The sequence below is a fragment of the Saccopteryx leptura genome, chromosome 9 (genome assembly GCF_036850995.1).
Source record: "Saccopteryx leptura isolate mSacLep1 chromosome 9, mSacLep1_pri_phased_curated, whole genome shotgun sequence".
Lineage (NCBI taxonomy): Eukaryota > Metazoa > Chordata > Mammalia > Chiroptera > Emballonuridae > Saccopteryx > Saccopteryx leptura.
In genome coordinates this window covers 38,163,358-38,188,341 of record NC_089511.1, presented here as the reverse complement: position 1 = coordinate 38,188,341, position 24,984 = coordinate 38,163,358, and the positions used below count along the sequence as shown (strand labels likewise).

The 24,984-nt window shown below is 46.7% G+C and overlaps 1 protein-coding gene across 2 annotated transcripts in view; it reads right to left on the bottom strand.

The window, feature by feature from the left end:
* The window catches only part of ANKRD27 (ankyrin repeat domain 27), a 72,436-nt gene that overhangs the window by 18,942 nt on the left and 28,510 nt on the right, over positions 1–24,984 (bottom strand). For both annotated transcript variants that reach the window (XM_066349662.1, XM_066349663.1), the window contains exons 11-22: positions 24,481–24,559; positions 23,873–24,005; positions 16,494–16,586; positions 14,715–14,842; positions 14,055–14,137; positions 11,879–11,994; positions 11,379–11,471; positions 9,470–9,667; positions 7,385–7,444; positions 7,167–7,286; positions 5,713–5,757; positions 2,917–3,039 (exon numbers count right to left, since the gene is read on the bottom strand). In XM_066349662.1, the coding sequence (XP_066205759.1) occupies positions 2,917–3,039; positions 5,713–5,757; positions 7,167–7,286; positions 7,385–7,444; positions 9,470–9,667; positions 11,379–11,471; positions 11,879–11,994; positions 14,055–14,137; positions 14,715–14,842; positions 16,494–16,586; positions 23,873–24,005; positions 24,481–24,559 (1,271 nt within the window). The remainder of the gene's footprint in view (positions 1–2,916; positions 3,040–5,712; positions 5,758–7,166; positions 7,287–7,384; positions 7,445–9,469; positions 9,668–11,378; positions 11,472–11,878; positions 11,995–14,054; positions 14,138–14,714; positions 14,843–16,493; positions 16,587–23,872; positions 24,006–24,480; positions 24,560–24,984) is intronic.

Sequence of the window (24,984 nt, the reverse complement as noted above, 5' to 3'; positions counted from 1 at the left end):
GTGGCTCTAGCCTCTTCCTTCCTTCTCGGTGGGGAAAAATACCTTACATTTTGGTGCCGAAACCCGGAAGGAGTTGGAGGTCTGCAAGGACCGCCCCTTTCCCCTCCCCTCCCAGAAAGAACCAGGATCTCCGACTTCCAGACTTCCATCCACTTCAGCGCACAGTGCGGTAAGTCCCCTGCCTCCGCCTTCCTCTCAGTTCTTTCCTCCGAGACTCCCTGTCCAAAACCATAGCTACGTCAGGGAACTCTTTTCCGTCCGAGTGAGCGTGTGCTTGTGGAGACCTCCCCAAGCACATCCACTTTCGTCCGTGGCTGGACCTTGAGTTCTTTTTTTTTTTTTTTTTTTTTTTTAATTTTTATTTATTTATTTTTTTACAGAGACAGAGAGGGAGTCAGAGGGATAGACAGGGACAGACAGGAAGCATTAATCATTAATTTTTCATTGCGCATTGCGACTTCTTAGTTGTTCATTGATTGCTTTCTCATATGTGCCTTGACTGCGGGCCTTCAGCAGACTGAGGAACCCCTTGCTGGAGCCAGTGACCTTGGGTCCAAGCTGGTGAGCTTTTTTTGCTCAAGCCAGATGAGCCCACGCTCAAGCTGGTGACCTCAGGGTCTTGAACCTGGGTCCTTCCACATCCCAGTCCAACGCTCTATCCACTGCGCCACCGCCTGGTCAGGCAGACCTTGAGTTCTTAGGACGCTAATACTCAAGTCTGACCACTCTGAGGACTGAGGGCAGCTGTTGGGGCACAGGAATCTCCCTCCCTAAGGAAGAGGAAACTGTTCTTCTCTGCTGTGGCCAGGCCACAGAACCCACTGAATTAGCCTCCTGAAGGGACTTTCGGTGTTAACACCCTTACCAATTTAATTATCGCCAAAAAAGCTGGGAACTGATTGGAGATCTCTTATATTCACGGCTTCTAATTATTCGCGCACCCATCCTTAATCTCTGTGCCGCCTGTTCCACTGTGCAGGCCTTTTTCTGGCCAGAGAAACCTCACCTAAAACCTCTATTCCTAATCTTTCCTTCTCCGCATACTCCAAACTCTCTCTTCCCTCTGAAAGCCTCCTCCCCAAAGAAAAAAAAGAAAGAAAAAAAAAAAACTCATGCGAAGAAACTACAGTCCAAAAGAAAATATCTGCAAACCATCTATCTGACAGGATAGGAGCTAGAATCTAACAAGAACTCTTAAAACTCAATAGCAAAGAAAAAAAGAAAGTGGGCAAAGAAAATGAACAGATACTTCACTGAAGAACATATACAGATGGCAAATAAGTACATGAAAAGAGGTTCCACATCACCATCCTTCAGGGAATGCAAACTACAGCCACAGTGAGGTTGTGCTACACACCTATCGGAATGGCTGAAATATAAAATAGTGACAACACCAGATGCCGGGAGGGTGCGGGGAAACTAGAATGCTCGGACGTGGCTGGTGGGAATGTGAAAGGTACAACCACTCTGGAAAAGCTTGTCAGTTCCTTACAAAGCTAACTATAATATGATCATGTAATTATCATGAGCTAGCAATTGTATTCTTGGGCATTTAACTTACAGAAATCAAAACTATGTTCTGTTCTCTCAAAAACTTGTACACAAATGTATGTGGCAGCTTTATTTGTAGTATCCCACATCCAGAAACAACCCACATGTCCTGCAACAGGTGAGTGGGTAAACCACTGTGCCACCAGGGAACACTGCTCAACAATAAAGGAATATACTGTTAACTACATGCAACGACTTGGAATCATGCTAGTGAACAGAGCCAATCCCAAAAGGTTTATGCTGTATGGTTACGTTTAAATAATATTTTTTAAGTGGAGAACAGATTAGTGAATGGTAGGTGTGGTTATAAAAGGGCAACCCGAGTGATTCTTTTTCTTTCTTTCTTTTTTTTTTTTGTATTTTTCTGAAGCTGGAAATGGGGAGAGACAGTCAGACAGACTCCCGCATGCGCCTGACCGGGATCCACCCGGCACGCCCACCAGGGGCTACGCTCTGCCCACCAGGGGGCGATGCTCTGCCCCTTCGGGGCGTCGCTCTGTCGCGACCAGAGCCACTCTAGCGCCTGGGGCAGAGGCCAAGGAGCCATCCTCAGTGCCCAGGCCATCTTTGCTCCAATGGAGCCTTGGCTGCGGGAGGGGAAGAGAGAGACAGAAAGGAAGGAGAGGGGGAGGGGTGGAGAAGCAAATGGGTGCTTCTCCTGTGTGCCCTGGCCGGGAATCGAACCCGGGATTCCTGCACACCAGGCCGACGCTCCACCACTGAGCCAACCGGCCAGGGCCCCCGAGTGATTCTTGTGGTGAGTGAACTTTCAGTACCTTGAAAGTTGGATACACAAAGGTACATGTGTGATACAATGAGATAGAACTACACACACACAGGAGCACACACATACACATACAAGCACAGGTAAAACTGGGGTATCTGAATAAGGTGGATGGATTATATCCACGTTGATATCCTGGTTGTGACATTGTTCTATGGCTTTGCAAGCCGTTCCCATGAGGGGAAACGGGACCTCAGCAGATCTGTCTGCCACAAAGGATGGATGTACCAACATGAGCACAGGCAGCAGCAGTGAGCTCGAGTGCAGCCTCCCCAGGGGGTGCAGCCATGTGGACCGACGCCCTCGGGGTGTGTTTTTGTAAACTCCTGCCTGTACTCGGGCCCAGAGAGCAGTTGAAATACTAGCACATGTGGATGTCCCTGCTCAGTGGCTTACCCGTTCAGGAAGCAGGCAGCCTAGGCCAGCTTCTCTCCACCCTGAGCTAACTCACCCCACGTCTCAGAGATACCCACCACCAGCCACTCAGAAGTTAGCTGGCTGAGAAGCAGACAACTTTCTTGAGGGAAAAAGAAGGATTTTCCCTCCTATCCCTACCTCCATCAACAGAAGCAAACCCAAACCTTTTGAGCTGGAGCACATTTGGGGCACTGGCACAAAGGGTGACAAAATTCAGGTTCTGTGGCACTGACAGTGTCCTCCACATCATCCAGGTCCTCCTCTGTCCACTCCAAAAGGTAGCGCACCTGGTATTGTATGGAGAGAGAAACAAGAACTTCAAACTCATCCTCAGCTCCTTTACAAGCTACACTATCCTAAATGCTCTCTCTCTCTCTCTAATTGTTCCCAATCAGGGTGTATACTTCTACTACCAAAGTAACTAAGAAATGGCAGCTGCTGCTCACACAGACTCCAGGGTTCATATGTACTCCAGCTGTTCTGAACCCTTTCCATGGTGACAAAGAGGTTAAGCTGCCATTTCTGTAACCTATATTAGAGATTCTTTTCTCCCATCTTAAAAAGGGGCAGAGTGGTTCTGCTTCAAAACCCTGGTCCTGGTGCATTTGGAAAGCACGTCCTCTTTCATCTAACTGTATACTTTCCAAACCAGCCACTCCCTTTATCTACCAGGGAGAAAACTCTCTCCAAGAGGTCAACAACTTGTTCACACAACCACTAAGTGACGGCTGGAACTCCACACCACTGTCCTGTCCACTACAATGCACTGACCCACAGGTGAAAGCACTGAAAAGACCCCCAAACAGGCCAAATTTATGTTCCAATAAAGACTAACTTCTAGGATATTAAACTTGTGAAATGAAAACAATCTAAATACATATCTAGATCTGATTCTGAGCACCGAGGAAGTCGGCATGTGCCCACAATGACTGACAAAGGATTCCAGGAACCCCTATGACCCCATGTTCCTCTCTTCCGGTCCCTTCACACCCCAGACAACAGACACTGGCTGGGGTGGGAACACCGAAGGGTTCGATTCTGGGCCCACCTCGAATGCCCGCTGAGACAGGCTGAGGGCCGGTCCTCTTGATGAGAGCAGGGGGACAAGACTCGGGGCAGGGCGCTGAGGGATAGGTGGCCTGGGCTGGGGGCTGGAAGCCATCACATGTGTAGATTAGTTTGGATGGGGAACCCAGGGCACTGGTTGTCCTGACCACCTCCTTCATGAGTGGTCCCAGCCCCCTCACCCGCCACAGAAGGTAGAAGAACAGATACGTCACAGTACAGGGACAGTGGTAATCTCTCCTCCTCACAGGCCACTGGCTCACACCATGGCTCTTACAGTGCCTAAAAATGTCCTCCTTTGCTTTCCACAAAGAACATTGGGTTCTCCGGGGCTGTTCTCATGAGAGGAGCAATGCAGCCTCAGCCAGATACACACACTATGTCATCTAGTGGGCTAACAGGAGCTTCTGGGCAGAGCCTAACACACCAGTGACTACAGTCAGATTTTTAGTATCTCAGAGGCTGTTATAATCAGATCCCAGTAATTTCTGTCCACCACCTCAAACTCAATCATCTGCGAAAAGCAGTCTTGAAACACTATCATGGTAAAGCTTTCTTGTAATATGATTTACTCAGAGTTCCTATCTCCTAAGCACCTGATTTACTACTCCCTTTTTTCCCCTTTCCTTTCCAAGTGAGAGGAGGGAAGACAGAGAGACAGACTCCCATATGCGCCCTGACCAGGATCCACCTGGCAACCCTCGTCTGGGGCTGATGCTCTGCCCATCTGGGGCCATGCTCACAACCAAGCTATTTTTAAAGCCTGAGGTAGAGGCTCCAAAGAGCCATCCTCAGCACCTAGGGCTGATGCACTCAAACCAATCGAGCTATGGCTGTGGGAGAGGAAGAGAGAGAGAGAAAGAGAAAGAGCAAGAGAGAAGGGGGAGGTGAAAGGGTGGAGAAGCAGACGGTCGCTTTTCCTGTGTGGCCTGATCAGAAATTGAACCCAGGACATCTACATGCCTGGCCAACACTCTACCACTGAGCAAACTGGCCAGGGCCTACTACTCCTTTTATTTATTTATTTATTTATTTATTTATTTATTTATTTATTACACATAACTGAAGTGATGTTACAGTACATAAGTTATTTACAACTGTGCAGTAATGTGTTGCAAAATAAATTATCTAGAAGGCAGCAAAAGTACATTGTGAATGTGTATAAAACTGTACAGCATTTACAGGTCTACTACTCCTTTTAAAGTGGAAGACAAAACAAATCCCTTTCAGGAAGCCAAAGGCAAGCCAGGGAAACTGCCTGTGGGAACTTCATGAAGGCTATCTCCACTCTCCAATGATCTCACAACAGATGTTCCCTCTCACGTGACAGTGAGAGTCAGGACAGACATCTTCCACCCCGCCAGGACGTCCTCAACAGGTTCCACCCCAGAGCAGTCAACACCATCTTGTCCAGACACCTGCCTGTGATTCTTTCAAGCCCCAAGCCTCAGCCCTCAGTCTCCTGGCCCAGGTGTCCCAGCTATCCACAGCTTCTGCAGGGCCACACTAACACCCTCTGGCTCTGCCCTTGCCTCCACCACCCTCTCCTCACTCACAGCCCTGTCTGCTCACCTCGCTCCTGGCCAGTGGGTCCGGGCTTTGAGCCCATGCTCTGTGATCTGGACGTGGGCTCATCTCTTGCCAACATATCACCACCCTCCAAGAAAATGAGTGTCTAAGAGGCAGGCACATGATCGCTATGCGGCTTTATGTCCAGTTGCCTTATTGCTTGTGGCAAAAAGTCACATTGCCATTGCCAAATATTTATTAAATACACCACCTTCTGTGTGAAAGTCAACAATGAAGCCACACCGTTCCTAATGGAACCAAGACAAGAAAGCCCTGTACCGCTGTTTCAAACTGAGAGCTTTTCAAATGCACTTCTACAGACTCACCATTTCTAGGTCTCCATCAGCGACTGCTCTTAAAAGTTTTTCTACCTTAACAAAAGGAAAAAGAATGTAAAAAATAAATTTTTAATAAAATAATAATAAAAACAACATGCCTAGTAGCTTCCATTTGTCTCTTGATTTGTGGAGGGTTTTTTTTTTTTTGGCGAGAGAGACAGACAGGGACAGACAGACAGGAAGGAAGAGAGATGAGAAGCATCAACTCATACTTGCGGCACCTTAGTTGTTCACTGATTGCTTTCTCAAATGTGCCCTGACTGGGGGCTAGGGGGCTCAAGCAAGCAACCTTGAGCTTCAAGCCAGTGACCATGGGGTCATATCTATGATCCCACACTCAAGCTAGCGACCATGGGGTCATGTCTATGATCTCACACTCAAGCCAGTGACCTTGCGCTCAAGCTGGTGAGCCTGCACTCAAGCCGGATGAGCCCACGCTCAAGCCGTCGACCTCAGGAGTTTTGAATCTGGATCCTCAGCATCCCAGGCCAATGCTCTATCCATTGTGCCACTGCCTGGTCAGGCTTGATTTGCAGAGTCTTGATTCAGTATCTTTCAAACATATCCCTAAAGCTGCTCAGACAGGGCATCCTAGGAGGTTGCTAGTGTTCACTGAACCCATTACCATTTAAGGTCTATAAAATGACATTCTTATTTATGAAGCAAAGTGAGATGAAGCCACCTTGAAGCACAAGCAGTTCCTAGGAGGTCAGCCACTCTTTAGAGAAACTATATTCTGCTCTCATTATCTGCTAGCTGAGGGCACATGAGGGGACGCCCCTCCCAGGGGTGATCCCAGCTCTCTGTCAGACTCTGGAGCGTGTCTCTTGGTTTCCTTTGCTGTCCTTTTGCTTCAGGCCCTCCAAGAGCAGGCCAGGGCTTTGGAGTAGCAGGGGAGGAGGGGTCTTAGGCAGAGTCAGTGAGGGCTCCCCATTCACAGGGGAATGGGCAGAGGAGTTGTGGCATATCGATGCAATGGTTTGCTCTGTGGGCTGTCAATGGACAAGCTCTAAGACAGATTAGATGGGAAAAAAATCAGGTCATTAATAAGCTTTTATAAAACGTAATGTGTGAGTGCATGTAAATGTCTATAGAAACTTCGCAAGAAGTCGCTAAGGTCCCGTATCAGGTTAACGGTGCTTATGGAGTGGGAGATAAGGGCAGAAAAAATTTATTTTATAAAATCTTCTATCAGTGGACCTATAGGGTACCTTTACTAGTACTTTTCTTAGAATGCTCTCTCTCTCTCATACACACACATAAGCAGGGAGAAAACAGTCTGGGCTCCTCCCCAGGGGGCCAACTCCACCATAGCAGCTGAGGCTGTCCCAGTAATGGCAAGCAGGCCAGCTGGGTGGCCTTGTCTGGCCCTGGCTGTTTAATCAGCACCGTCACACAGGGCTGTGCAGCCCGTCTCCGGCCCTCCCATCCGGGGGCCTCACCTCTCTGTAGTCCTTCTTTGGGTCTTCTTGTCTGGAGCTGGCAGACACAGAGAAGAAGCTGGAGGTGGAGGACCCCTGGCTGATGGAATCCATGGAGGGTTGAGGGGGCGGCACAGGGACCTACAGCAAGGGAGCCCGACCAGAGAGGAGACAGGTGAGGGCCAGAGAGGATGGCCCAGTCATAAACAGGGCCAAGGAGCACAGCCCTGTTCACTTACCTCTGAAGGCTGTTGCCTCCTTTCAAAGGATAAATGACGGGCTTCCATTATAGACAGAATCTAGGACAAAGGGGACAAGCAAAGTTCTGCATGAGAGGGGTCACCAAGGCCTCATCACCTGAATGCCCAACTGCCTCCCATCTCCTCGGAAGGTCACGCAGCTCAGCCACAGCTTTGGAGAGACAGAGACCACGGCCTGGACTGGGTGGGGGCTTAACTAGGATCATACTGATTGAGTCCGGGCTTCCTTTTGCCTGCCAGCAGGAGCTGGTGCTTCCCAGAACGGGCTCAGAGGACAAGAGAAGCCCAGCCACAGAAGGGGCCTCACAGGCTGCCTCATCCAGCCCCTGGGCTATGTGTCCACAGGGATAAAGTGGCCTTTTCACTGGCACCCACAAGCAGCCCAGAGCAGACCCAAGCAGACAGCTGTCTCCTTCCCTCTGCAGACCTCCCTTGGGAAGGGGCCTGTGGTAGAAGATACAGGGACAGAGGCGGCCTCGGCCTCTCTTGGGCATCCCAGACCATGCGTGGTGCCACCAGTCCCGTCAGCTGTGTCTGCTACAAGTAGGGACCCCATGAGTGTACGTGAAGTATGGCTCAAGCCACCCTGGGGTCAGAAAGGGATTTCACCTTCAAAAACTGTGCTACTGTAGATCTTATTGTGTTTTGCCACACACAAACATAATAATAAAGAAGGAGAGAGGAAACTTTTGAAGGTGATGGATGTTTACAGCATTGATTGTGGTGACAGTCTCACAGGTGTGTACTTATTTCCAAACTCATCAAGCATACCTCATTTCACAGCACTTCACTTTATTGTATGCACTTTACAGATATTGTGTTTTTTTGTTTTTGTTTTGTATTTTTATGAAGTTAGAAGCAGAGAGGCAGCCAGACAGACTCCCACATGTGCCCTACCGGGATCCACCCGGCATGCCCACCAGGGAGCGATACTCTGCCCATCTGGGGTGTTGCTCCATTGTGGCAGGAGCCATTCTAGTGCCCAAGGTGGAGGCCACAGAGCCGTCCTCAGAGCCTGGGCTCCAATGGAGCCTTGGCTGTGGGAGGGGAAGAGAGAGACAGAGAGGAAGGAGAGGGTGAGGGGGGGAGAAGCAGATGGGCGCTTCTCCTGTGTGCCCTGGCCGGGAATCAAACCCGGGGCTTCCGCACGCCAGGCTGATGCTCTACCACTGAGCCAACTGGCCAGGGCCAGATGTTGTGTTTTTTACAAATTGAAATCAAGACCCTCCACCCACAAGCAAAAAGATTATTGATCACTTTCTAGTAGTAGTCTGAAGTCAAACATGCAATATCTTCAAAGGTATGCCTGTACATTTAATACGTACAGCTTTTTGTATGTCGATCATACGTCATCTCAATAAGCCAAGGTTGTGTGTTTGATTCCCAGTCAGGGCATATATAAGATTTAATCAAGAGTGCATAAATAATTGGAGCAATAAATTGATCTTTCTCTCTTTCTCCTTCCTCTCTCTAAAAATTAATAAATGCCTTCAACCAGAGATAGGAGACGGATACAACGAACCAGTCTCTCTTAGCACCCCCCGTCCCCACCCACTCATGAAGTGAGCACTTTCACATGTTGCCACAAACAGGTTCCCAGAAATTACATCCAGGAAAAGATGAACAGTTCATGAACAAATCACTTGTGAAAGAAACAATACCCAGTGATGTTCAAAACTGGCCAATCAGGATAAGGTTGCCAGGAGCTGAGGATGAAGCAACAGGAACACAGAGCTCTGAGCCTTTGCTGCTCCCGTGCCCTATTCCTGTTGGTCAGAGCTCCGCCCTGTTCTCACCCACTCCATCTGCTCATAAACCCACTACATGAGGCCCAGGCAAACTGTTGGGAGTAGCCCTTGGAACAACACAAAGAAAAACTCAAAATAACATAAATAAGAAAACTCATTAACAACCAGGTCCCAAAGGCAGCAGAGAAGGTACAGGCCAAATTCTGCCCTTAGGCACTAATGCAATTTGTCCAGCATGGCCAATACCTAATTTGTGGACATGGATTTTTTTAAAGCATATTCCTTCTCTGAGATAAAAAAAAACAAAAACACCTACCTTTGAGTTTAACGCACACTTTAGGGGAGTTTCTTTCAGTCTGTTCTGGATCTCTGTGGATGCTCCATTTTGTAGCAATGTCTCTATGATGCCTTGGTAACCCCAACGTGCAGCTATGTGTAGGGGGGTGTCTCCTTTCTCGTTCCCAATATCTAGTCTGCATGACTGAACGTCATAGTAGACCAAAGCCTTCACACACTGCAAAGAAATTGGGAAATGCCACCATTAATGCACATACCAAGCCTTGGGCAACATCTGTGCACTCCACAGCCTCTCCGCCCAGGTCCCTGTCAATTAAGGCTCAACTCAGTAAGCAACTGCAGTCACAGAATTCAAGGATTCCAGGTTATCTAATCAGGACACATCACTTTTTCAAAATAATTCAAATGCCCATCAATAAGAAATGAATTAATAAATTGTGATGTACCCATGCACAGCAGGCCTGAGCCCACAACCCCTTGAAAGGCCCAATTGCAAGGTTAAGTCCTAAACTTGCAATATTCCTTGGGAGCCTGGATTTGGGGAGTGTGTCCACAGTTCCCTGCCTTATAAGAGGGATCACTGTGCCTAACCTGTTTGTAAAACCATGTGGTTTGTGCTGAACACCTGCTTTCCTTCTGGGAGTCTGGAATTCTGATACACGCCAGGCAGAGTTTTACGTGAGCAGCCTCCAATAAAATGTGGTGTGAGTGCCCCAAAGGGCTGCCCTTATACACAATACCTCACAGGTGTTACAACTCACTGAACCAAGGGACTGTAGTCTTAGGAACACTGACACAACACATATAACTGATTATTGTGTAGTGATTAAAAATCAGGCTTAAAAAAAATCAGGCTTATCGCCTAACCTATGCTGGTGCAGTGAATAAAGTGTTGACCTGGAACATTGAGGTCACCAGTTCAAAACCCTGGGCTTGCCTGGCCAAGGCACGTATAGAAAGCAACTACTATGAGTTGAGCCTTCCCATTTCTCCCACCTCTTTTTCTTTCTCTCTCTCTAAAAATAAAAAAAATAAATACATAAAAATCAGGCTAATCTACATTTATTGACCTAGAGGATTTCCATAATGTATTGTTAAATTAGGAACGCAAGTTGCATAAAAATGTGTAGGGCATGGTCTCGGTATTGAGTATCACCCACCTAACACAGCCTCAACCCTGAGTATGTATATATAAATCCACCTGTAAGTCACTGTGCAGAGTGGGGGAGAGAGAACAGTCAGGGAAAATCACACTGTTAAATATTAAGTGAAAATGGGAATTATAAAGTTCCTTGATATTACTATAAAAAATAAGAGGTAAAAATTGCATATGAGCAAAGGTAATCAGATAGTAGCAGGGATGAATGAAAATAACTTAGTTTTATAATAAGGCAATGGGCAATTAAGCTTCAGGGTTGCATTTCAACATGGTGTCTATAATAAACTTAAAAAGTTTTTTTCTTTCTTTCTTTTTTTTTTTTTTTTTTACAGGGACAGAGACAGAGTCACAGAGAGGGATAGACAGGGACAGACAGGAACGGAGAGAGATGAGAAGCATCAATCATCAGTTTTTCGTTGTGACACCTTAGTTGTTCATTGATTGCTTTCTCATATGTGCCTTAGCCGTGGGCTTTCAGCAGACTAAGTGACCCCTTGATTGAGCCATCGACCTTGGGTCCAAGCTGGTGAGCTTTGCTCAAACCAGATGAGCCCACGCTCAAGCTAGCGACCCCGGGGTCTCGAACCTGGGTCTTCCGCATCCCAGTCCGACGCTCTATCCACTGCGCCACTGCCTGGTCAGGCTTAAAAACTTTTAATTAAAAAAATTACAGACCTCCCAATAATTATCAACGCTAAACTAATGAGAAATTCACATTTCTTCATGTGTAATAAAGGGTAAAGTGAGCTGGGACAGCGGGAGCACTCACGTCCTCGTGGCCGTGGGCGCAGGCCAGGTGGAGCGGGGTGTTGCCGTTGTTGTCCTGCATGTCGGCGCTGGCCTTGTAGTGCAGCAGCAGCAGCTTCCAGGGGGAGGAGAAAGCGGGTAAGCAGCAGCAAGACCGCAAGGGCAGGCACACGCTTCCTCAGGAAGTGTGGCCTACAGTCTTAAAAGGGGGAGGTCACTTATTTCCATTTTCAATCTTATTTATCTATTATACAATCAAATGATATCACCACTCTCATGTTCTTTACAAAAAGTTTAGAGATTAAAGAAAAAAGTCTATAGTCCCATCACCTTATCCCCAGACTATCAGACATCTCAAACCTAAACCTCACAGTTTTGCCCAAGGGTTAAGGGGTCCCTCCTGGGTGGCCGTAGCATAGCCAGTGTGGGACAGAGAGGCATGGCCAACATGGCTGGAAAGCAAAACGCAGAGCCCAGCTTCTCTGAGCAGGCATGTGGAGTGAAGCTGCCACCCCTACTCACCGTCACGCTCTGATAGCCCTTCTGACACGCGAGATGAAGTGGAGTTGACCCGTGATAGTCCGTGGCATTCACCACGGCGCCTCTGGAAACCAGGAGGTCAATGAAGGATGCCTGCCCTACAGAAGAGGAGGACTTCACATGGAGAAGGACAGAGAGGGGGCTTTCCCAGCCCTCAGTGTGAAGCCACCTTATTTTACCCTCCTATTCCATGGAATGAGACATGCCCAGAGGTTTTCTGCTTGAGAAGAACCAGAGCCAACATCAAGTCAGACTGCAGATTCCGGGCACTCTGGGGTGGCTCTTAGAGGGGACTTGGCTCCAATCCACTTCTAGCCCAGAAGGTGGTGGAAAAGAACCTTAGACGCCCACAGAAGTGTGCATGGTTTGTCAATTCATAAGATGGAATACTGTGCAACCATAAAAAAATTTGACAAGAGAAATGCTCTCATATATTGCCAAGTGAGAAGACCACAGTACAGAACAGTATGACACCCCCCAAACACACACACACACACACACACACACGCACACGCACACGCACGCACGCACACACACGGAGTCCTTGGGTAACAACACTGTTCCATTTCTACGACAGTGACATAACTTGAATTCTGATGTAAGTCAAAATACACCCTAGCCTAAGTCACTTACTTACCTATCTGAACACACGCTTTTAACAGTCCAAAATGGCGTAAGTATGTGTGCTGGGGGACGCCAACCCCCTCACTCATACGCTGTGTTACTGCATATTCTTCCACTGTACGCAACTGAACTAGTTTGCCCACATAGTACATAAATATGATGCTAATGGCGTAAGCTGAAACACTCACATCTCAATTTTTTAAAGTTTTTATGGGAGTGAGCATCATAAACTCAAAACATCGTACATATGTTGAGACCGTCATAACCCAAGGACCCCCTGTGTGTATGTATATATGTATATGTGTATATATATGTATTTAAATATATATATATATATATATTTAAGTAGGTGAGAGGAGGGGAGATAGTGAGGCAGACTCCCACATGCACCCTGACTGGGATCTACACAGCAACTCCATCTGGGGCCAATGCTCTAATCAATCAATCTACAATATTTTTAGCGCCTAAGGCTGACACGCTTGGACCAACTGTGCCATCTGCAGTACCGGGGGCCAATGCTCAAATCAATTGAGCCACTGGCTGCAGGAGACGAAGAGAAAAAAAGGGGGATAGGGAGGGGGAGAGAAGCAGATGGGTGCTTTTCGTATGTGCCCTGACCAGGAATTGAACCCAGGATGTCCATATGCTGGGCCAAAGGCCAGCATATATTTTATATTCATGTACACACAAGCATAGAGAAATTCCAGATACTCATAAATCAAATTATCTCTGGGAAACAGTAGGATGGCAGGTGACACTGGAGAAGTTTGTGTTTTCTAATTTTTGCACTTTTTTCTAATGACAGAGAGAGAGAGAGTGAGAGAGGAGATAATCAGACAGAAAGAGAGAGAGATAAGAAGCATCAACTCCTAGTTGTGGCACTTTAGTTGTTCATTGATTGCTTTCTCATATGTGCCTTGACTGGGGGGCTCCAGCTGAGCCAGTGACCCTTTGCTCAAGTCAGTGACCTTTTGGGCTCAAGCCAGTGACCATGGGGTCATGTCTATGATCTCACACTCAAGCTGGCAACCCCACACTCAAGTTGGTGAGCCCGTGCTCAAGTTGGATAAGCTTGCCCCAAGCCAGTGACCTTGGGGTTTTGAACTTGGGTCCTCAGCATCCCAGGTCGATGCTCTATCCACTGCACCACCACCAGTCAGGCTATTTTGTGCACTTTAAAAGACAGTAAGTTAATTTTTTTAAAGTGGAATATAAGAACTCCAATTCTAAGACCCTTTTCATAGCTCAGATTCAAGCCTTCCCTCCCTGGACCTCCAGCCAGAGCAGCATTAGGTGCCCACAGAGTGAGAACATGGACACGTCCACTCTCAGCCCGGGAGCAGCATAGGAAGGCCTGCAGCTCATGTGCTAATCTTCTTCTTCAGCGAAGCCCCCAGGGGCCACCCATGATGAGCCCCTTCCACCACCCCAATTTCACCGCACCCCGTGAGCCAGGCCTCAGGCCTCTGCTGGGCCTTCCTTGGCTCCTCCCTTTGCCTTGACAATCCCCAGAGGCCATCCCAAGACAACGTACCACAGAGGGCAGCCACATGGAGGGGTGTATGACCCCTGTCATCTCTAGAGAATGGAGTGACAACTGAGGGATCATTCAGCCTCCTAAAATAAAGAGAAAATACAGAAAATGACACCCTAGGAACTGGCATGGCAAAGCCACCTTCTGACAAGACTGGCCATGTCAGGGTCCTAGGACTAGAAGACAGATCTCAGGGTGTGATCCAAGCTGCGTTTCCCCTACAGTGTCCCAGATATAATCCAGCCCCTGCTCACAGGGTGAGGAGCTGAGGCATCCAGTTCTAGCATCCCTCCCCACCACCCCATCCTTCTAGGCCTCGACACCCAGCACAAAAGTCTGACTAGATTAAGGGGAGGTTAACAAGATTACTGGGGGAGGCCGACATTCCTCCCACCCTAAACCACCCGCCGAGGCTGGGGCAGGCCCTATACCTGCCTACCCTTGTAGGCAGCCCGGCAGCATGCCAAGTACTTTTACGACTTTTATTCCATCTGATGCTCCAAAGTGGCAGAGATTAGTGTCCTCACTTTATAGCAGAGGAAGCTGAGCACAGCTAGGATAAGGGCCTCATTCAGAATTTCATGGCAAAGAAGCAGAAAAGTCCACCAAGGCCGAGTATCCTGCTTCCTGGCATACTGAGCCTCCACAAGGACCTCTTACCCAGACACGAGTTTCTCACAGTCATCGCAGAAGCACAGAGGGTGACACATCTTTTGGATGGCATCTTTATCTTGGTCTTCTTGGCTCAGAAGTCTTTCCACTTCCGTTTGGTTACCAGAAGCAATGTGCTGAAAAGTGACATCAAAGATACTATCAATATTAAGAAATTATTTGCTTTTTAAGAAGTGAATTTTTTGATTGTCCTTGTAGAAACACTTATGGATAGATGAACTGACTTGCTCTCTGGGACATGTTTCAAAATAATCAGGGTAGATGGAAAGTGGGTGGGGGCAGAGATGAACTAAGGTTGGGAGATGGCTATGTGGGGGTTTGTGTATTACACTACTTTTATTTTTGTAACTGTAAATGTAAGAATTTTCCCATAATTTAGCCTGACCAGTGGTTGTACAGCAGATAAAGCGTTGACACAGAATGCTGAGGTCGTAGTTCGAAGCCCTGAGGTCACTGGCTCTGAACACAAGCTCAATAGCACAGGGTCTCTGGCTTGAGCAGGGGAATTGTCAACATGATCCCATAGCTCATTAGCTTGAGCCCAAAGGTTGCTGACATAAAAAGTCCAAGGTTGCTGCCTTGAGCAAGGGGACACTGGCTCGCCCTGGTCAAGGCACATATGAGAAGCAATCACCATACAACTGAAGTGAAAGCAACTATGAGTTGATGCATCTCCCCCTCTCTCCCCCTTCCCGTCTCTCTCTCTCTCGTACCCCCACCCCCAAAAGAGACAAAATTCCCAAAGCAATAGAAGTAGGGAGACAATATATCCAGAATCTCAGAGTGGATTTTTTTTTTTGTGACAGAGACAGAGAGAGACAGAGAGAGGGACAGATAGAGACAGACAGACAGGAAAAGAGATGAGAAGCATCAATTCTTTGTGGCGGCACCTTAGTTGTTCATTCAGAGTGGATTCTGACACCTCACTAGAACAAGCCTTGGCCCTGTTCCCTTGTACCTGAAGAGCCTCAGTTTGGGGAGGAGGAAACAGCCGCCATTAGCAGGAGACCCTATCAACAACCAAACCTGCAGGGCTCACCTGTGATTCCTGGATGTGCTCCCTCAGGGAGTGAGATGTTCTGGGGAGCACATTGTCCCAGGAGGTGCCCTGGGCCTCCATAGAAACCACTCTAGCTCCAGGTGACCTCTTGAGATCACCCTTACCCAGTCCTCGCCAACTGCCCAGCAGCCAATCAGATCTGCGTGAGGAGCTGCATGCCCAACCCAACACATGTCACACAGACACCTGCGATGCAGGGCTCCAGGAGCGGAGAAGAGGCATCAACTCGACGAGGCCACAGGGAGGTGCCACTGAGCTGGCCTAAGGACAAACTGTGTTTGCCAAATGGAGAGAGGAGGACAGTTGGGGCAGAGGGTACTACCTGTGGAGGCTCAGGGTCTTGGTGACCCGAGATGGGCATACATGCTAATTCCATCTGTAAAACCTCAGCATTCTTACCACTCGCTCTGAGCACAGGTGAAATTCAGTGTTTACATAGACCATGTGGACTTTTTTTTAATTTTTAAAAAATTATTTATTAAATTTTTTTTTGAGAGAGACATCAATTTGTTATTCCACTTATTTATGCATTCATTGGTTGATTTCTTGCATGTGCCCTGGCCAGGAATTGAACCTGCAACCTTGGCGTACTAGGACAATACTCTAACCAATTGAGCTACCCACTCAGGCCACCCTGTGGATTCCGTAGAGACACCAGCGATGCTGAAAGATTGAGTGTTCCTCACAAAGACTTCTTGGTGTCTTACCTTAAACAGGCAGTCAATGGGAGTTGAAGTCATCTGAGATAGTAAGCTCATTCTCTGCTTAAGGAACAGTCTGTCACCAAATCCCTCAGACTCCTGCAGGAAAAAACCGACAATCTGTTTTATCACGTGTGACAAGATGTCAGTGCAGATCCTTCAAAAGAGAGGGCCACAGGAACAATTATTGCCATTCCCCTAGAAGAGGGTCAGCAGTGCCTCACTCCCTCTCTCACTGAGCTGGCGAGCTGACCCACATCAAGCTAGGAGCAAGGCTTCCTGTCTGTTTCTCCAGGAAGTGGTAGCTCTGACGATGACTTCCCAGTGGGGATCTGGGACAGTAGTGGCTCACTGGCTGGGTGTGAGTGTAGAATGTGCCATCTCTAAGTGTGGAAAGTTGCATGCACAGACCATCAACCTCCAGATGAACACCTGGGCTGTCCTGGCCTCCTCCTCCTCTCAAACTTCTGTCCTAGCCTTCATAGCCCTATTTATCCCCTGCCATTTTACCGGTGGCCTATAGGCAGGTAAAACCATTTGACAGGGTGGTCTACATTTACCAGTGTCAACCAGCAGGGGAGAGAAGGGTCTTAATTTTTGAACATACTTATTAAAATAGCAAACAAACCTGACTGGAGGTGATGCAGTGTATAGAGTGTCAACCTGGGACACTGAGATCCCAGGTTTGAAACCCAAAGGTTGCCAGCTTGAGCACGGGCTCATCTGGCCTGAGCTCGGGCTCATCAGCTTGAGCACAGGATTTGTTGGCTTGAGTGTGGGATCATCAACATGAGCACATGGTCACTGGCTTGAAGCCCAAGGTTGCTGGCTTGAGCAAGGGGTCACTGGCTTGGCTGAAGTCCCTGGTCAAGGTACATATAAGAAGCAATCAATAAACAACTAAAGTGCTGTAACTATGAGTTGATCCTTCTCATCTTTCTCCCTTCCTTCCTCCCTCTCTCTCTCTCTCTCTCTCTCTCTCTCTCTCTCTCTCTCTCACACACACACACACACACACACAAGGCAAACAAAATGGTCACTGGCCCAAAGTCCAATAATATACTAGGATTTACCCCAGTTAACAAAGTCAGGTCTTCAAATTGTAGGCAATAATCACCTAGATACAAAAGTCTAAAAAATGTGTTCTCACTTCATTTACTTTTCTGTTAAATTTATCAGGGTAACATTGGTCAACAAAATTCTATAGGTTTCAGGTGTGCAATTCTATAATACATCACCTGTATATTGTATTGTGTGTTCACCACCCCAAGTCAAGTCTCCTTCCATCACCATTTATCCCCCTATACCCTCTTCTACCTATCCCTACTTTATGAAATAATTTCTAGCAAGACAGTTTAATGTTGAATTGAACACCTGCAACTAAATTGTCTAATGACAAATTAACTTTCTTAGAAAGTCTTGGGCCCTAGCCAGTTGGCTCAGTCAGTTAGAGCACTGTCCCAAAACACCAAGGTTGTGGGATCCTCGGCCCGGGTACATATGGGAAGCGACCAATGAATGCACAACCAAGTGGAACAACAAATGAATGCTTCTGTCTGTCTCTTTCTCTCTTTTCCTTTCTGTCTCTCTAGAAGCAATCAATAAAATTAAAAAAAAAATCAGAAAAAGAGTCTTGGTGGGTGGTAAAGAGAAATTTAAAAAATGGATTTTTAGAGAGAAAGAGAAACATTGATCTGTTATTCCATCTATTTATGCATTTGTTGGTTGACTCTTGTATGTGCCCTGATCAGGGATTGAACTCGCAACCTTGGTGTATTGGAATAATGCTCTAACCAACTGAGCTACCTGGCCAGGGCAGTAAAGAAAAATTTTTTCCAGCTAGCTGCTGCCAGTAGAACTCAGCACCCCAGACAAAACTGTAGGATAAGGCTCTCTATGTGGGCCTCTAAGTTCTGACTTAGAGGTTCAGCTAAGATAGAGCCAACAGTATCTTGGGGAATGGACCATTTCTGGGGTCTGCTATCTTGCAGGTTCCCTCATACTGACTTCCCTAAGAGGGTTAACTTGGCAAACAAACACCAACAACTCAGAATTAAAGCCATTTTGCTCCCAGCTGCTATGAGCTATAGAAAGCTCTAACAACCTGTTTTATTCAGTGATGTATAGCTGAGCAGCTTAGGGTCAAAGAAACATCAAAGATACTATTGTTCAGGTAAATTCAGGGTTCTTTCCTCTATTCTGGGTAACCATCTGAAGGACAGCGATAGAGAGAGAGAAGCCTTCTAGGGGTGAATTGTCCGGGAAGAAAGAACTACGAGAAGAAATAGCGTATCAGATAAGACCCATCTGAGAATGGCATAAATAATATTTATTAGAAACCCAGTCAAGAGAGAAAGACCAGAGCCTGCAAAGCTAGAACAGAGAAGAGTACAGATTCACTCAGGATTCTCCTCCAGTTTTTTTGTTTGTTTGTTTTTTTGGCCACAAATGTTTATTTTTAAAAAGCTAAAATTATTTAAAGCTTTTCTTTTTTTGTTTTTTAAGTGAGAGAAGGGGAGATAGACTCCCACATGTGCTCCACCTGGGATCAACCTGACAACATCATCTGGGGCCACTCGCAACTGAGCTCTTTTTAGCGCCTGAGGCGGAGGCTCCATGGTGCCATCCTCAGCACCTGGGCAATCGAGCCATGGCTACAGGAGGGGAAAGATAAAAAGAGAGAGAGAGAAGAGGGAGAGAAAGTGGGGAGAAGCAGATGGATGGCTCTCCTGTATGCCCTGACTGAGAACTGAACCCAGGACTTCTATATGCCAGGATGATGCTCTCCCACTGAGCCAGCTGGCCAGGGCCTATTTAAGTGTTTATGTTTGAAGAATGTTTATGGTCATATCTAGTATGATTCTATCTTGGGGAAAAAATTTCTGTGAAACTATGTTACATAAAGAGTCAAGAGTAAAACATAATTCAAGACTAATATTCAGTCTTTAATGCTTTTCAGAAACCTCACCTATTGTGCGGAGATACTCTTTTTTTTAATTTAATTTTTTTTCTATTTATTTATTTATTTATTTATTTATTTATTTATTTATTTATTTATTTATTTTACGGAGACAGAGAGAGAGTCAGAGAGAGAAATAGACAGAAACAGAGAGATGAGAAGCATCAATCATTAGTTTTTTGTTGTGCATTGCGACACCTTAGTTGTTCATTGATTGCTTTCTCATATGTGCCTTGACAGCGGGCCTTCAGCAGACAGAGTAACCCCCTTGCTCGAGCCAACGACCTTGGGTTCAAGCTGGTGAGCTTTTGCTCAAACCAGATAAGCCCACGCTCAAGCTGGCGACCTCGGGTCCTCGGCATCCCAGTCTGACGCTCTCTCCTCTGCACCACCACCTGGTAAGGCTGGAGATACTCTTGGGCTCTTTCCCCAGAAAACAAACGACACCAATACTTAGCAGTGGCCTCAAACATTCCTAGAGGGAACTGCACTACTGAAAAGAAGCCAGTCAACCCTGACTGGGCGGTGGCGCAGTGGATAGAGGGTCAGACTGGGATGTGGAGGATCCAGGTTCAAGACCCCAAGGTCGCCTGACCTGTCTGTGGTGGCGCAGTGGATAAAGCATCGACCTGGAAATGCTGAGGTCGCCGGTTCGAAACCCTGGGCTTGCCTGGTCAAGGCACATATGGGAGTTGATGCTTCCTGCTCCTCCCTCCCTTCTCTCTCTCCTCTCTCTCTCTCTCCCCCCCTCTCCTTTCTAAAATGAATAAAAAAAAAAAATTAAAAAATTAAAAAAAAAAAAAAAAAAAAGACCCCAAGGTCGCCAGCTTGAGAGTGGCTCATCTGGTTTGAGCAAGGCTCACCAGCTTGAGCCCAACCAAGGTCAATGGCTCGAGCAAGGGGTCACTTGGTCTGCTGTAGCCCCCCCCCCATCAAGGCATATATGAGAAATCAGTCAATGAACAACTAAAGAACTGCAACGAAAAATTGATGGTTCTCGTCTCTCTCCCTTCCTGTCTGTCTGTCCTTATCTGTCCCTCTCTCTGACCCTCTGTCTCTGCCACAAAAAAAAAAAGAAGAAGAAGCCAGTCGGCAGCTCAGGCACTACCACAGATGGAACCCCAATACTGGCATCATAAAAGAAAAAGAAGCCATAATCCCTGCTCTGCCAATAAAGCGAAGAGCATTTCTCAAGCCCGACCCCCAAGGGATGGGCAAGCTATAAGGATGACACACACCTTGTCTTATTGCCTGATGGAACGAACCACCCACCTCCCATCCAGAAAGGCAGGACCAGAGTCGGACACCCCTGGCTAGAGGAGCTCCCCGGGCTGTGTTCCACACCCCTGCCCCATCCATGCAGAATGTACCAGAGAACCATGAAACAAGACACTCAGATGCAGGGATGTTAGACGAGCAGCTTAGGGCACCAGTATCACTTCAGAATTCAAAAAGGCACTTTCAAATATTACATTTGATTCTCATAACCATCTAGGAAGGGGTAAAATACACAGCAGTATCGCTAGTGTAGAGAGGAAGAAGGACACAGGCTTAGAAAGACAAACAGACTTGTCCAACTGCAAACAGAAGTACGAGACTCAAACCAACACCAGCACAAGAGGGGCCACTCCTCAAACAATCCCCCAACCCCACTTGGAATCTTTTCCTGAAGTAAAAGTCAGTGTGAAAATTTGACTGATACTGTTTGATTAGCAACCTCCTTACACTCTGGCCAAAGGCCTTCAAAGGCCTTCTTGCCTATCTGGAAAATAAGGAAGCAGGATGGCCACAGTACAATGTGGGGCAACAAAGGGACAGAAGCACCTTCAAGAGGTGGACACCTCTCTCCATGTGACAAGGGTGCTCCTGGCCCCATCAAAGAGAATCAAGCAATTCCTTCGCAGGGTGGTAGAGCCAGGAAGGGAGTGACCTCTCAGACAATGAGAGTGAAAGAACCAGGAGGACAGGGCCATCACAGAAAACCATTGCAGGCATCATGGGAATGACATATTCCTAGACTGACTGATTTCACTGAGCATGACATGGGCTGAGTCCACCCATGCTGTTGCAAATGGTAAGATTTCCTTCTCTTTTATGGCTGAGTAACATTCCATTGTGTCTGTACCACAGCTTTTTTTTTTATCAACTTATCTATTGATTGGCACAATACCATATGATTTCACTTAGCTGTGGGATCTAAAGAACAAAATAAGTGAACAAAGTTGAAACAGAATCATAAACACAGAGAGTGAACTGGTGGTTGCCAGAGACGGGGTGGGTTTCGGGGACTGGGTGAGAGAGAAGGATTGAGAAGTACAGATTGGCAGTTACAAAATCGTCACAGGAATGTAAGGTACAGCAGAGAGAATGTGGTCAATAATGTTGTAATAACTGTGTATGGTCCCAGGTGGGTACTGGAAATATCGGAAGTTGAATATCTGAAACCAATACAGAATAAAATTGAAATCAAATAAAATACTTAACTGATCACATTAAAAAAAAAAACAACCCAAAAAACCTACATTCTTAGAACCCCATGGAAGACAATTTTCAGACTAAGAGCTCTTACTCCGTTACTATGGGAGTGGCAGCTGATGCCGCAAACACCAGTGCATATAGAGAGCACACAGATGTTCATTCTAACATGTTAGTTAGTTCCCCCTAAATTAGAAACACCTTTTCACAAGAGGCACAGCCAGCCACATCTGAGTTGATATGGACAGCCTCTGATGTGACCTGCAGACACATGGGCAACTAAATCAAAACCCAGACAAGAGCAGAACTTAGTTCTTTAGGAAGCACCATGATGCTATTGATTGGCACAATACCATATGATTTCACTTAGCTGTGGGATCTAAAGAACAAAATAAGTGAACCTGCCAACAAGTACCTGCCAACAAGTACAGCATAACCTCAAATTGTGGGTAAAGACGCAATTGTATGGCACAGCAAAAAGACATATACCAAAATGTTAGTAAAAGTTACCCCCAGCTAGTGAGTTTACAAGAGGTTTCTGTTTTCTTCACTGTAACTATACAGATCGCAAATATTGCTTGTATTATTAGTCTTCAAATCAGAAAAATAAAACGATTCTTTTGGGGGAAAAAATATACAATGTTGTATACAATGTAATTTCAATTATTTGAAGTATACATGGATAGGAAAAACTGGAAAATACATAAACAGGTTAATGATAAATGAATTCAGAGAAACTGCTTTCACCCAAGTACACTTGTTTGGAGAGGCTTATGTTCTTTTCCAGATGTTTTCACAGATTATTTTGGGAGATTAGTATCACATAAATGTTCAGTCCTCAGGACTCTTGGTTGCAACCCAGAAATCTCTTCATTTTAATCTGATTTGTGGTGGTGCAGTGGATAAAGCGTCAACCTGGAACACTGAGGTCACTGTTTGAAACCCTGGGCTTGCCTGGTCAAGGCACATATGGGAGTTGATGCTTCCTGCCCCTCCTCCCCTCTCTCTCCCTTTCTCTCTTTTCCCTCTCTAAAAGACTAAATAAAAATCTAAAATTAAAAAAAAATTTGGGGGCTCTGGCTGGTTGGCTCAGTGGTAGAGCATCGCCTGGTGTGTGGAAGTCCCGGGTTCAATTTCCGGCCGGGGCACACAGGCGAGGCACCTATCTGCCTCTCCACCCTTCCCCCTCTCCTTCCTCTCTCTCTCTCTCTCTCTCCCCCTCCCGCAGCCAAGGCTCTGTTGGAGCAAAGTTGCCCCGGGCGCTGAGAATGGCTCCGTGGCCTCTGCCTCAGGCACTAGAATGGCTCTGGTAGCAATGCCTCAGACGGGCAGAGCATTGCCCCCTAGTGGGCATGCCAAGTAGATCCCGTTAGGGCGCATGTAGGAGTCTATCTCTTTGTCTCCTTGCTTCTCACTTCAGAAAAATACAAAAAAAAAAATCTTCCTTTTATTCATTTCAGTTTTGTGATTTCTATGAGTAGTCATGTTTTGCCCACTGGTTTGTAGTGAAATAGGCCAACAATGCAATCTAGGTGCAAGATCCTCATAATTCACGTAGAAACATAATCGCCTTTCCTAGCCAAAGCTCACCAACCAACCAAGAAAACAACAGTAAGGCCACTGAGTCCTAAAATTGCATAATTAATCTCATTTCTTGCCTATCATGGCCAAGCGAGCCACATTCCCTAGCTTCCCTCTGCCTGTGTTTGAGGATGCTGAGGATCAGTGAAGCAGGACATGAGCAAAGTAAGTCCCAGCGAAACCCACACACTCCCACAGCAACTGGGTGCTTAATGTTCAGTGTGCTGGGCTGCTGTCCAGCCTCAGGGCCTGTAAACAGCTAAGGCCCCATTCTCAGGAGACCATTTAAGAATCTCCTCCCCCAACACCCACCACAGAACCCTATCAAACGCACACCCCTTAGAAAGGCCAGGGCAGGAGGGGATCTTACCAGCGGTTTCAGGGACAGGCTTCCTTGCCGAATATATTCGATTGCAGCCTCAACCGAGGTCAGGCAGTACCCAAACTCATCTTTTGCCGAACTGCTAAATCTGAAGTTTTTGATATAACTCAAATTTGCCATCCTAACAAAAGGAAACAAAGTTTTACTGTTGTACACAATTACTTGCAGAAACAGTGTTGTTGGCCGGGTGACGAAAGTCGGTTAGCTCCAGGGAACAATGACTGCCACCCCGTGTTCTCTAGTCAGAGTGTGTGCTGATAGGAAAACAAGGAAAACGACGTGTTATTTTCCTGGAATAGGGTATTTTTTTTAGAAAGCTGATTTCTGTAAAGTGAACTGTGGGTTCCTAGGAGCTCTAGGGCCACAAGGCTTCCTGCTCAGCCACTAACTAGTTGTGTGTTTCGGAAGGAGAGACGTGAGCTCTCTGGGCCTTGGTTTCCCCTTCTGTAAGTGGGATGCGAGCCACCATTGCCAAATGCAGGTGGGGCAGGCACAGCACCTGACTCAGGAAAGGCGCTCAATTTCCTAGAGTCCCACACACACCACCACAGTACAGTGCTGCCATTTTGAAAAAGTATTTTCACAAAAAATATTACCAGTTAGGGATCTCTGTTTTCACAAGCAAATATAGCAGGACGGAGAGCAGATCATCAGCACACATAGTCTCCAAGTTAACTGCAAGGGGGAAACATGGTCAATGCCATCAGGAGACAAATGGACCAACAGCTGCATCAACTCCCCACCATCAGTCAATCCACAAAACCACAGTCCAGTAATATTATACATCAGGGAGAATTTCAATTGCACAATTTCATTTATGGTATCCTGAACAGATGCCAGATTCAAGGGAAACGACTAGCGTTCTCTGAACACGTGCAAAAGAAGGGAACTAGAAGCAGACCACCCCTTGCCACCTTCCTGGATGGACAGAGCCCAGGGAGGTCAGTGATAGTAGACACCAAGTGAAGAGGTGCCTGGAGCCACTGCTGAAAGCCTTTTCCTCCTGAGATCATTTCTGTTTTATGCACTGTGGAGTCTAATGCTGACAGTAGCTTGACTTCTTTTTATTCTGAACTTTTAAAAAGTAATCCACACAGTTA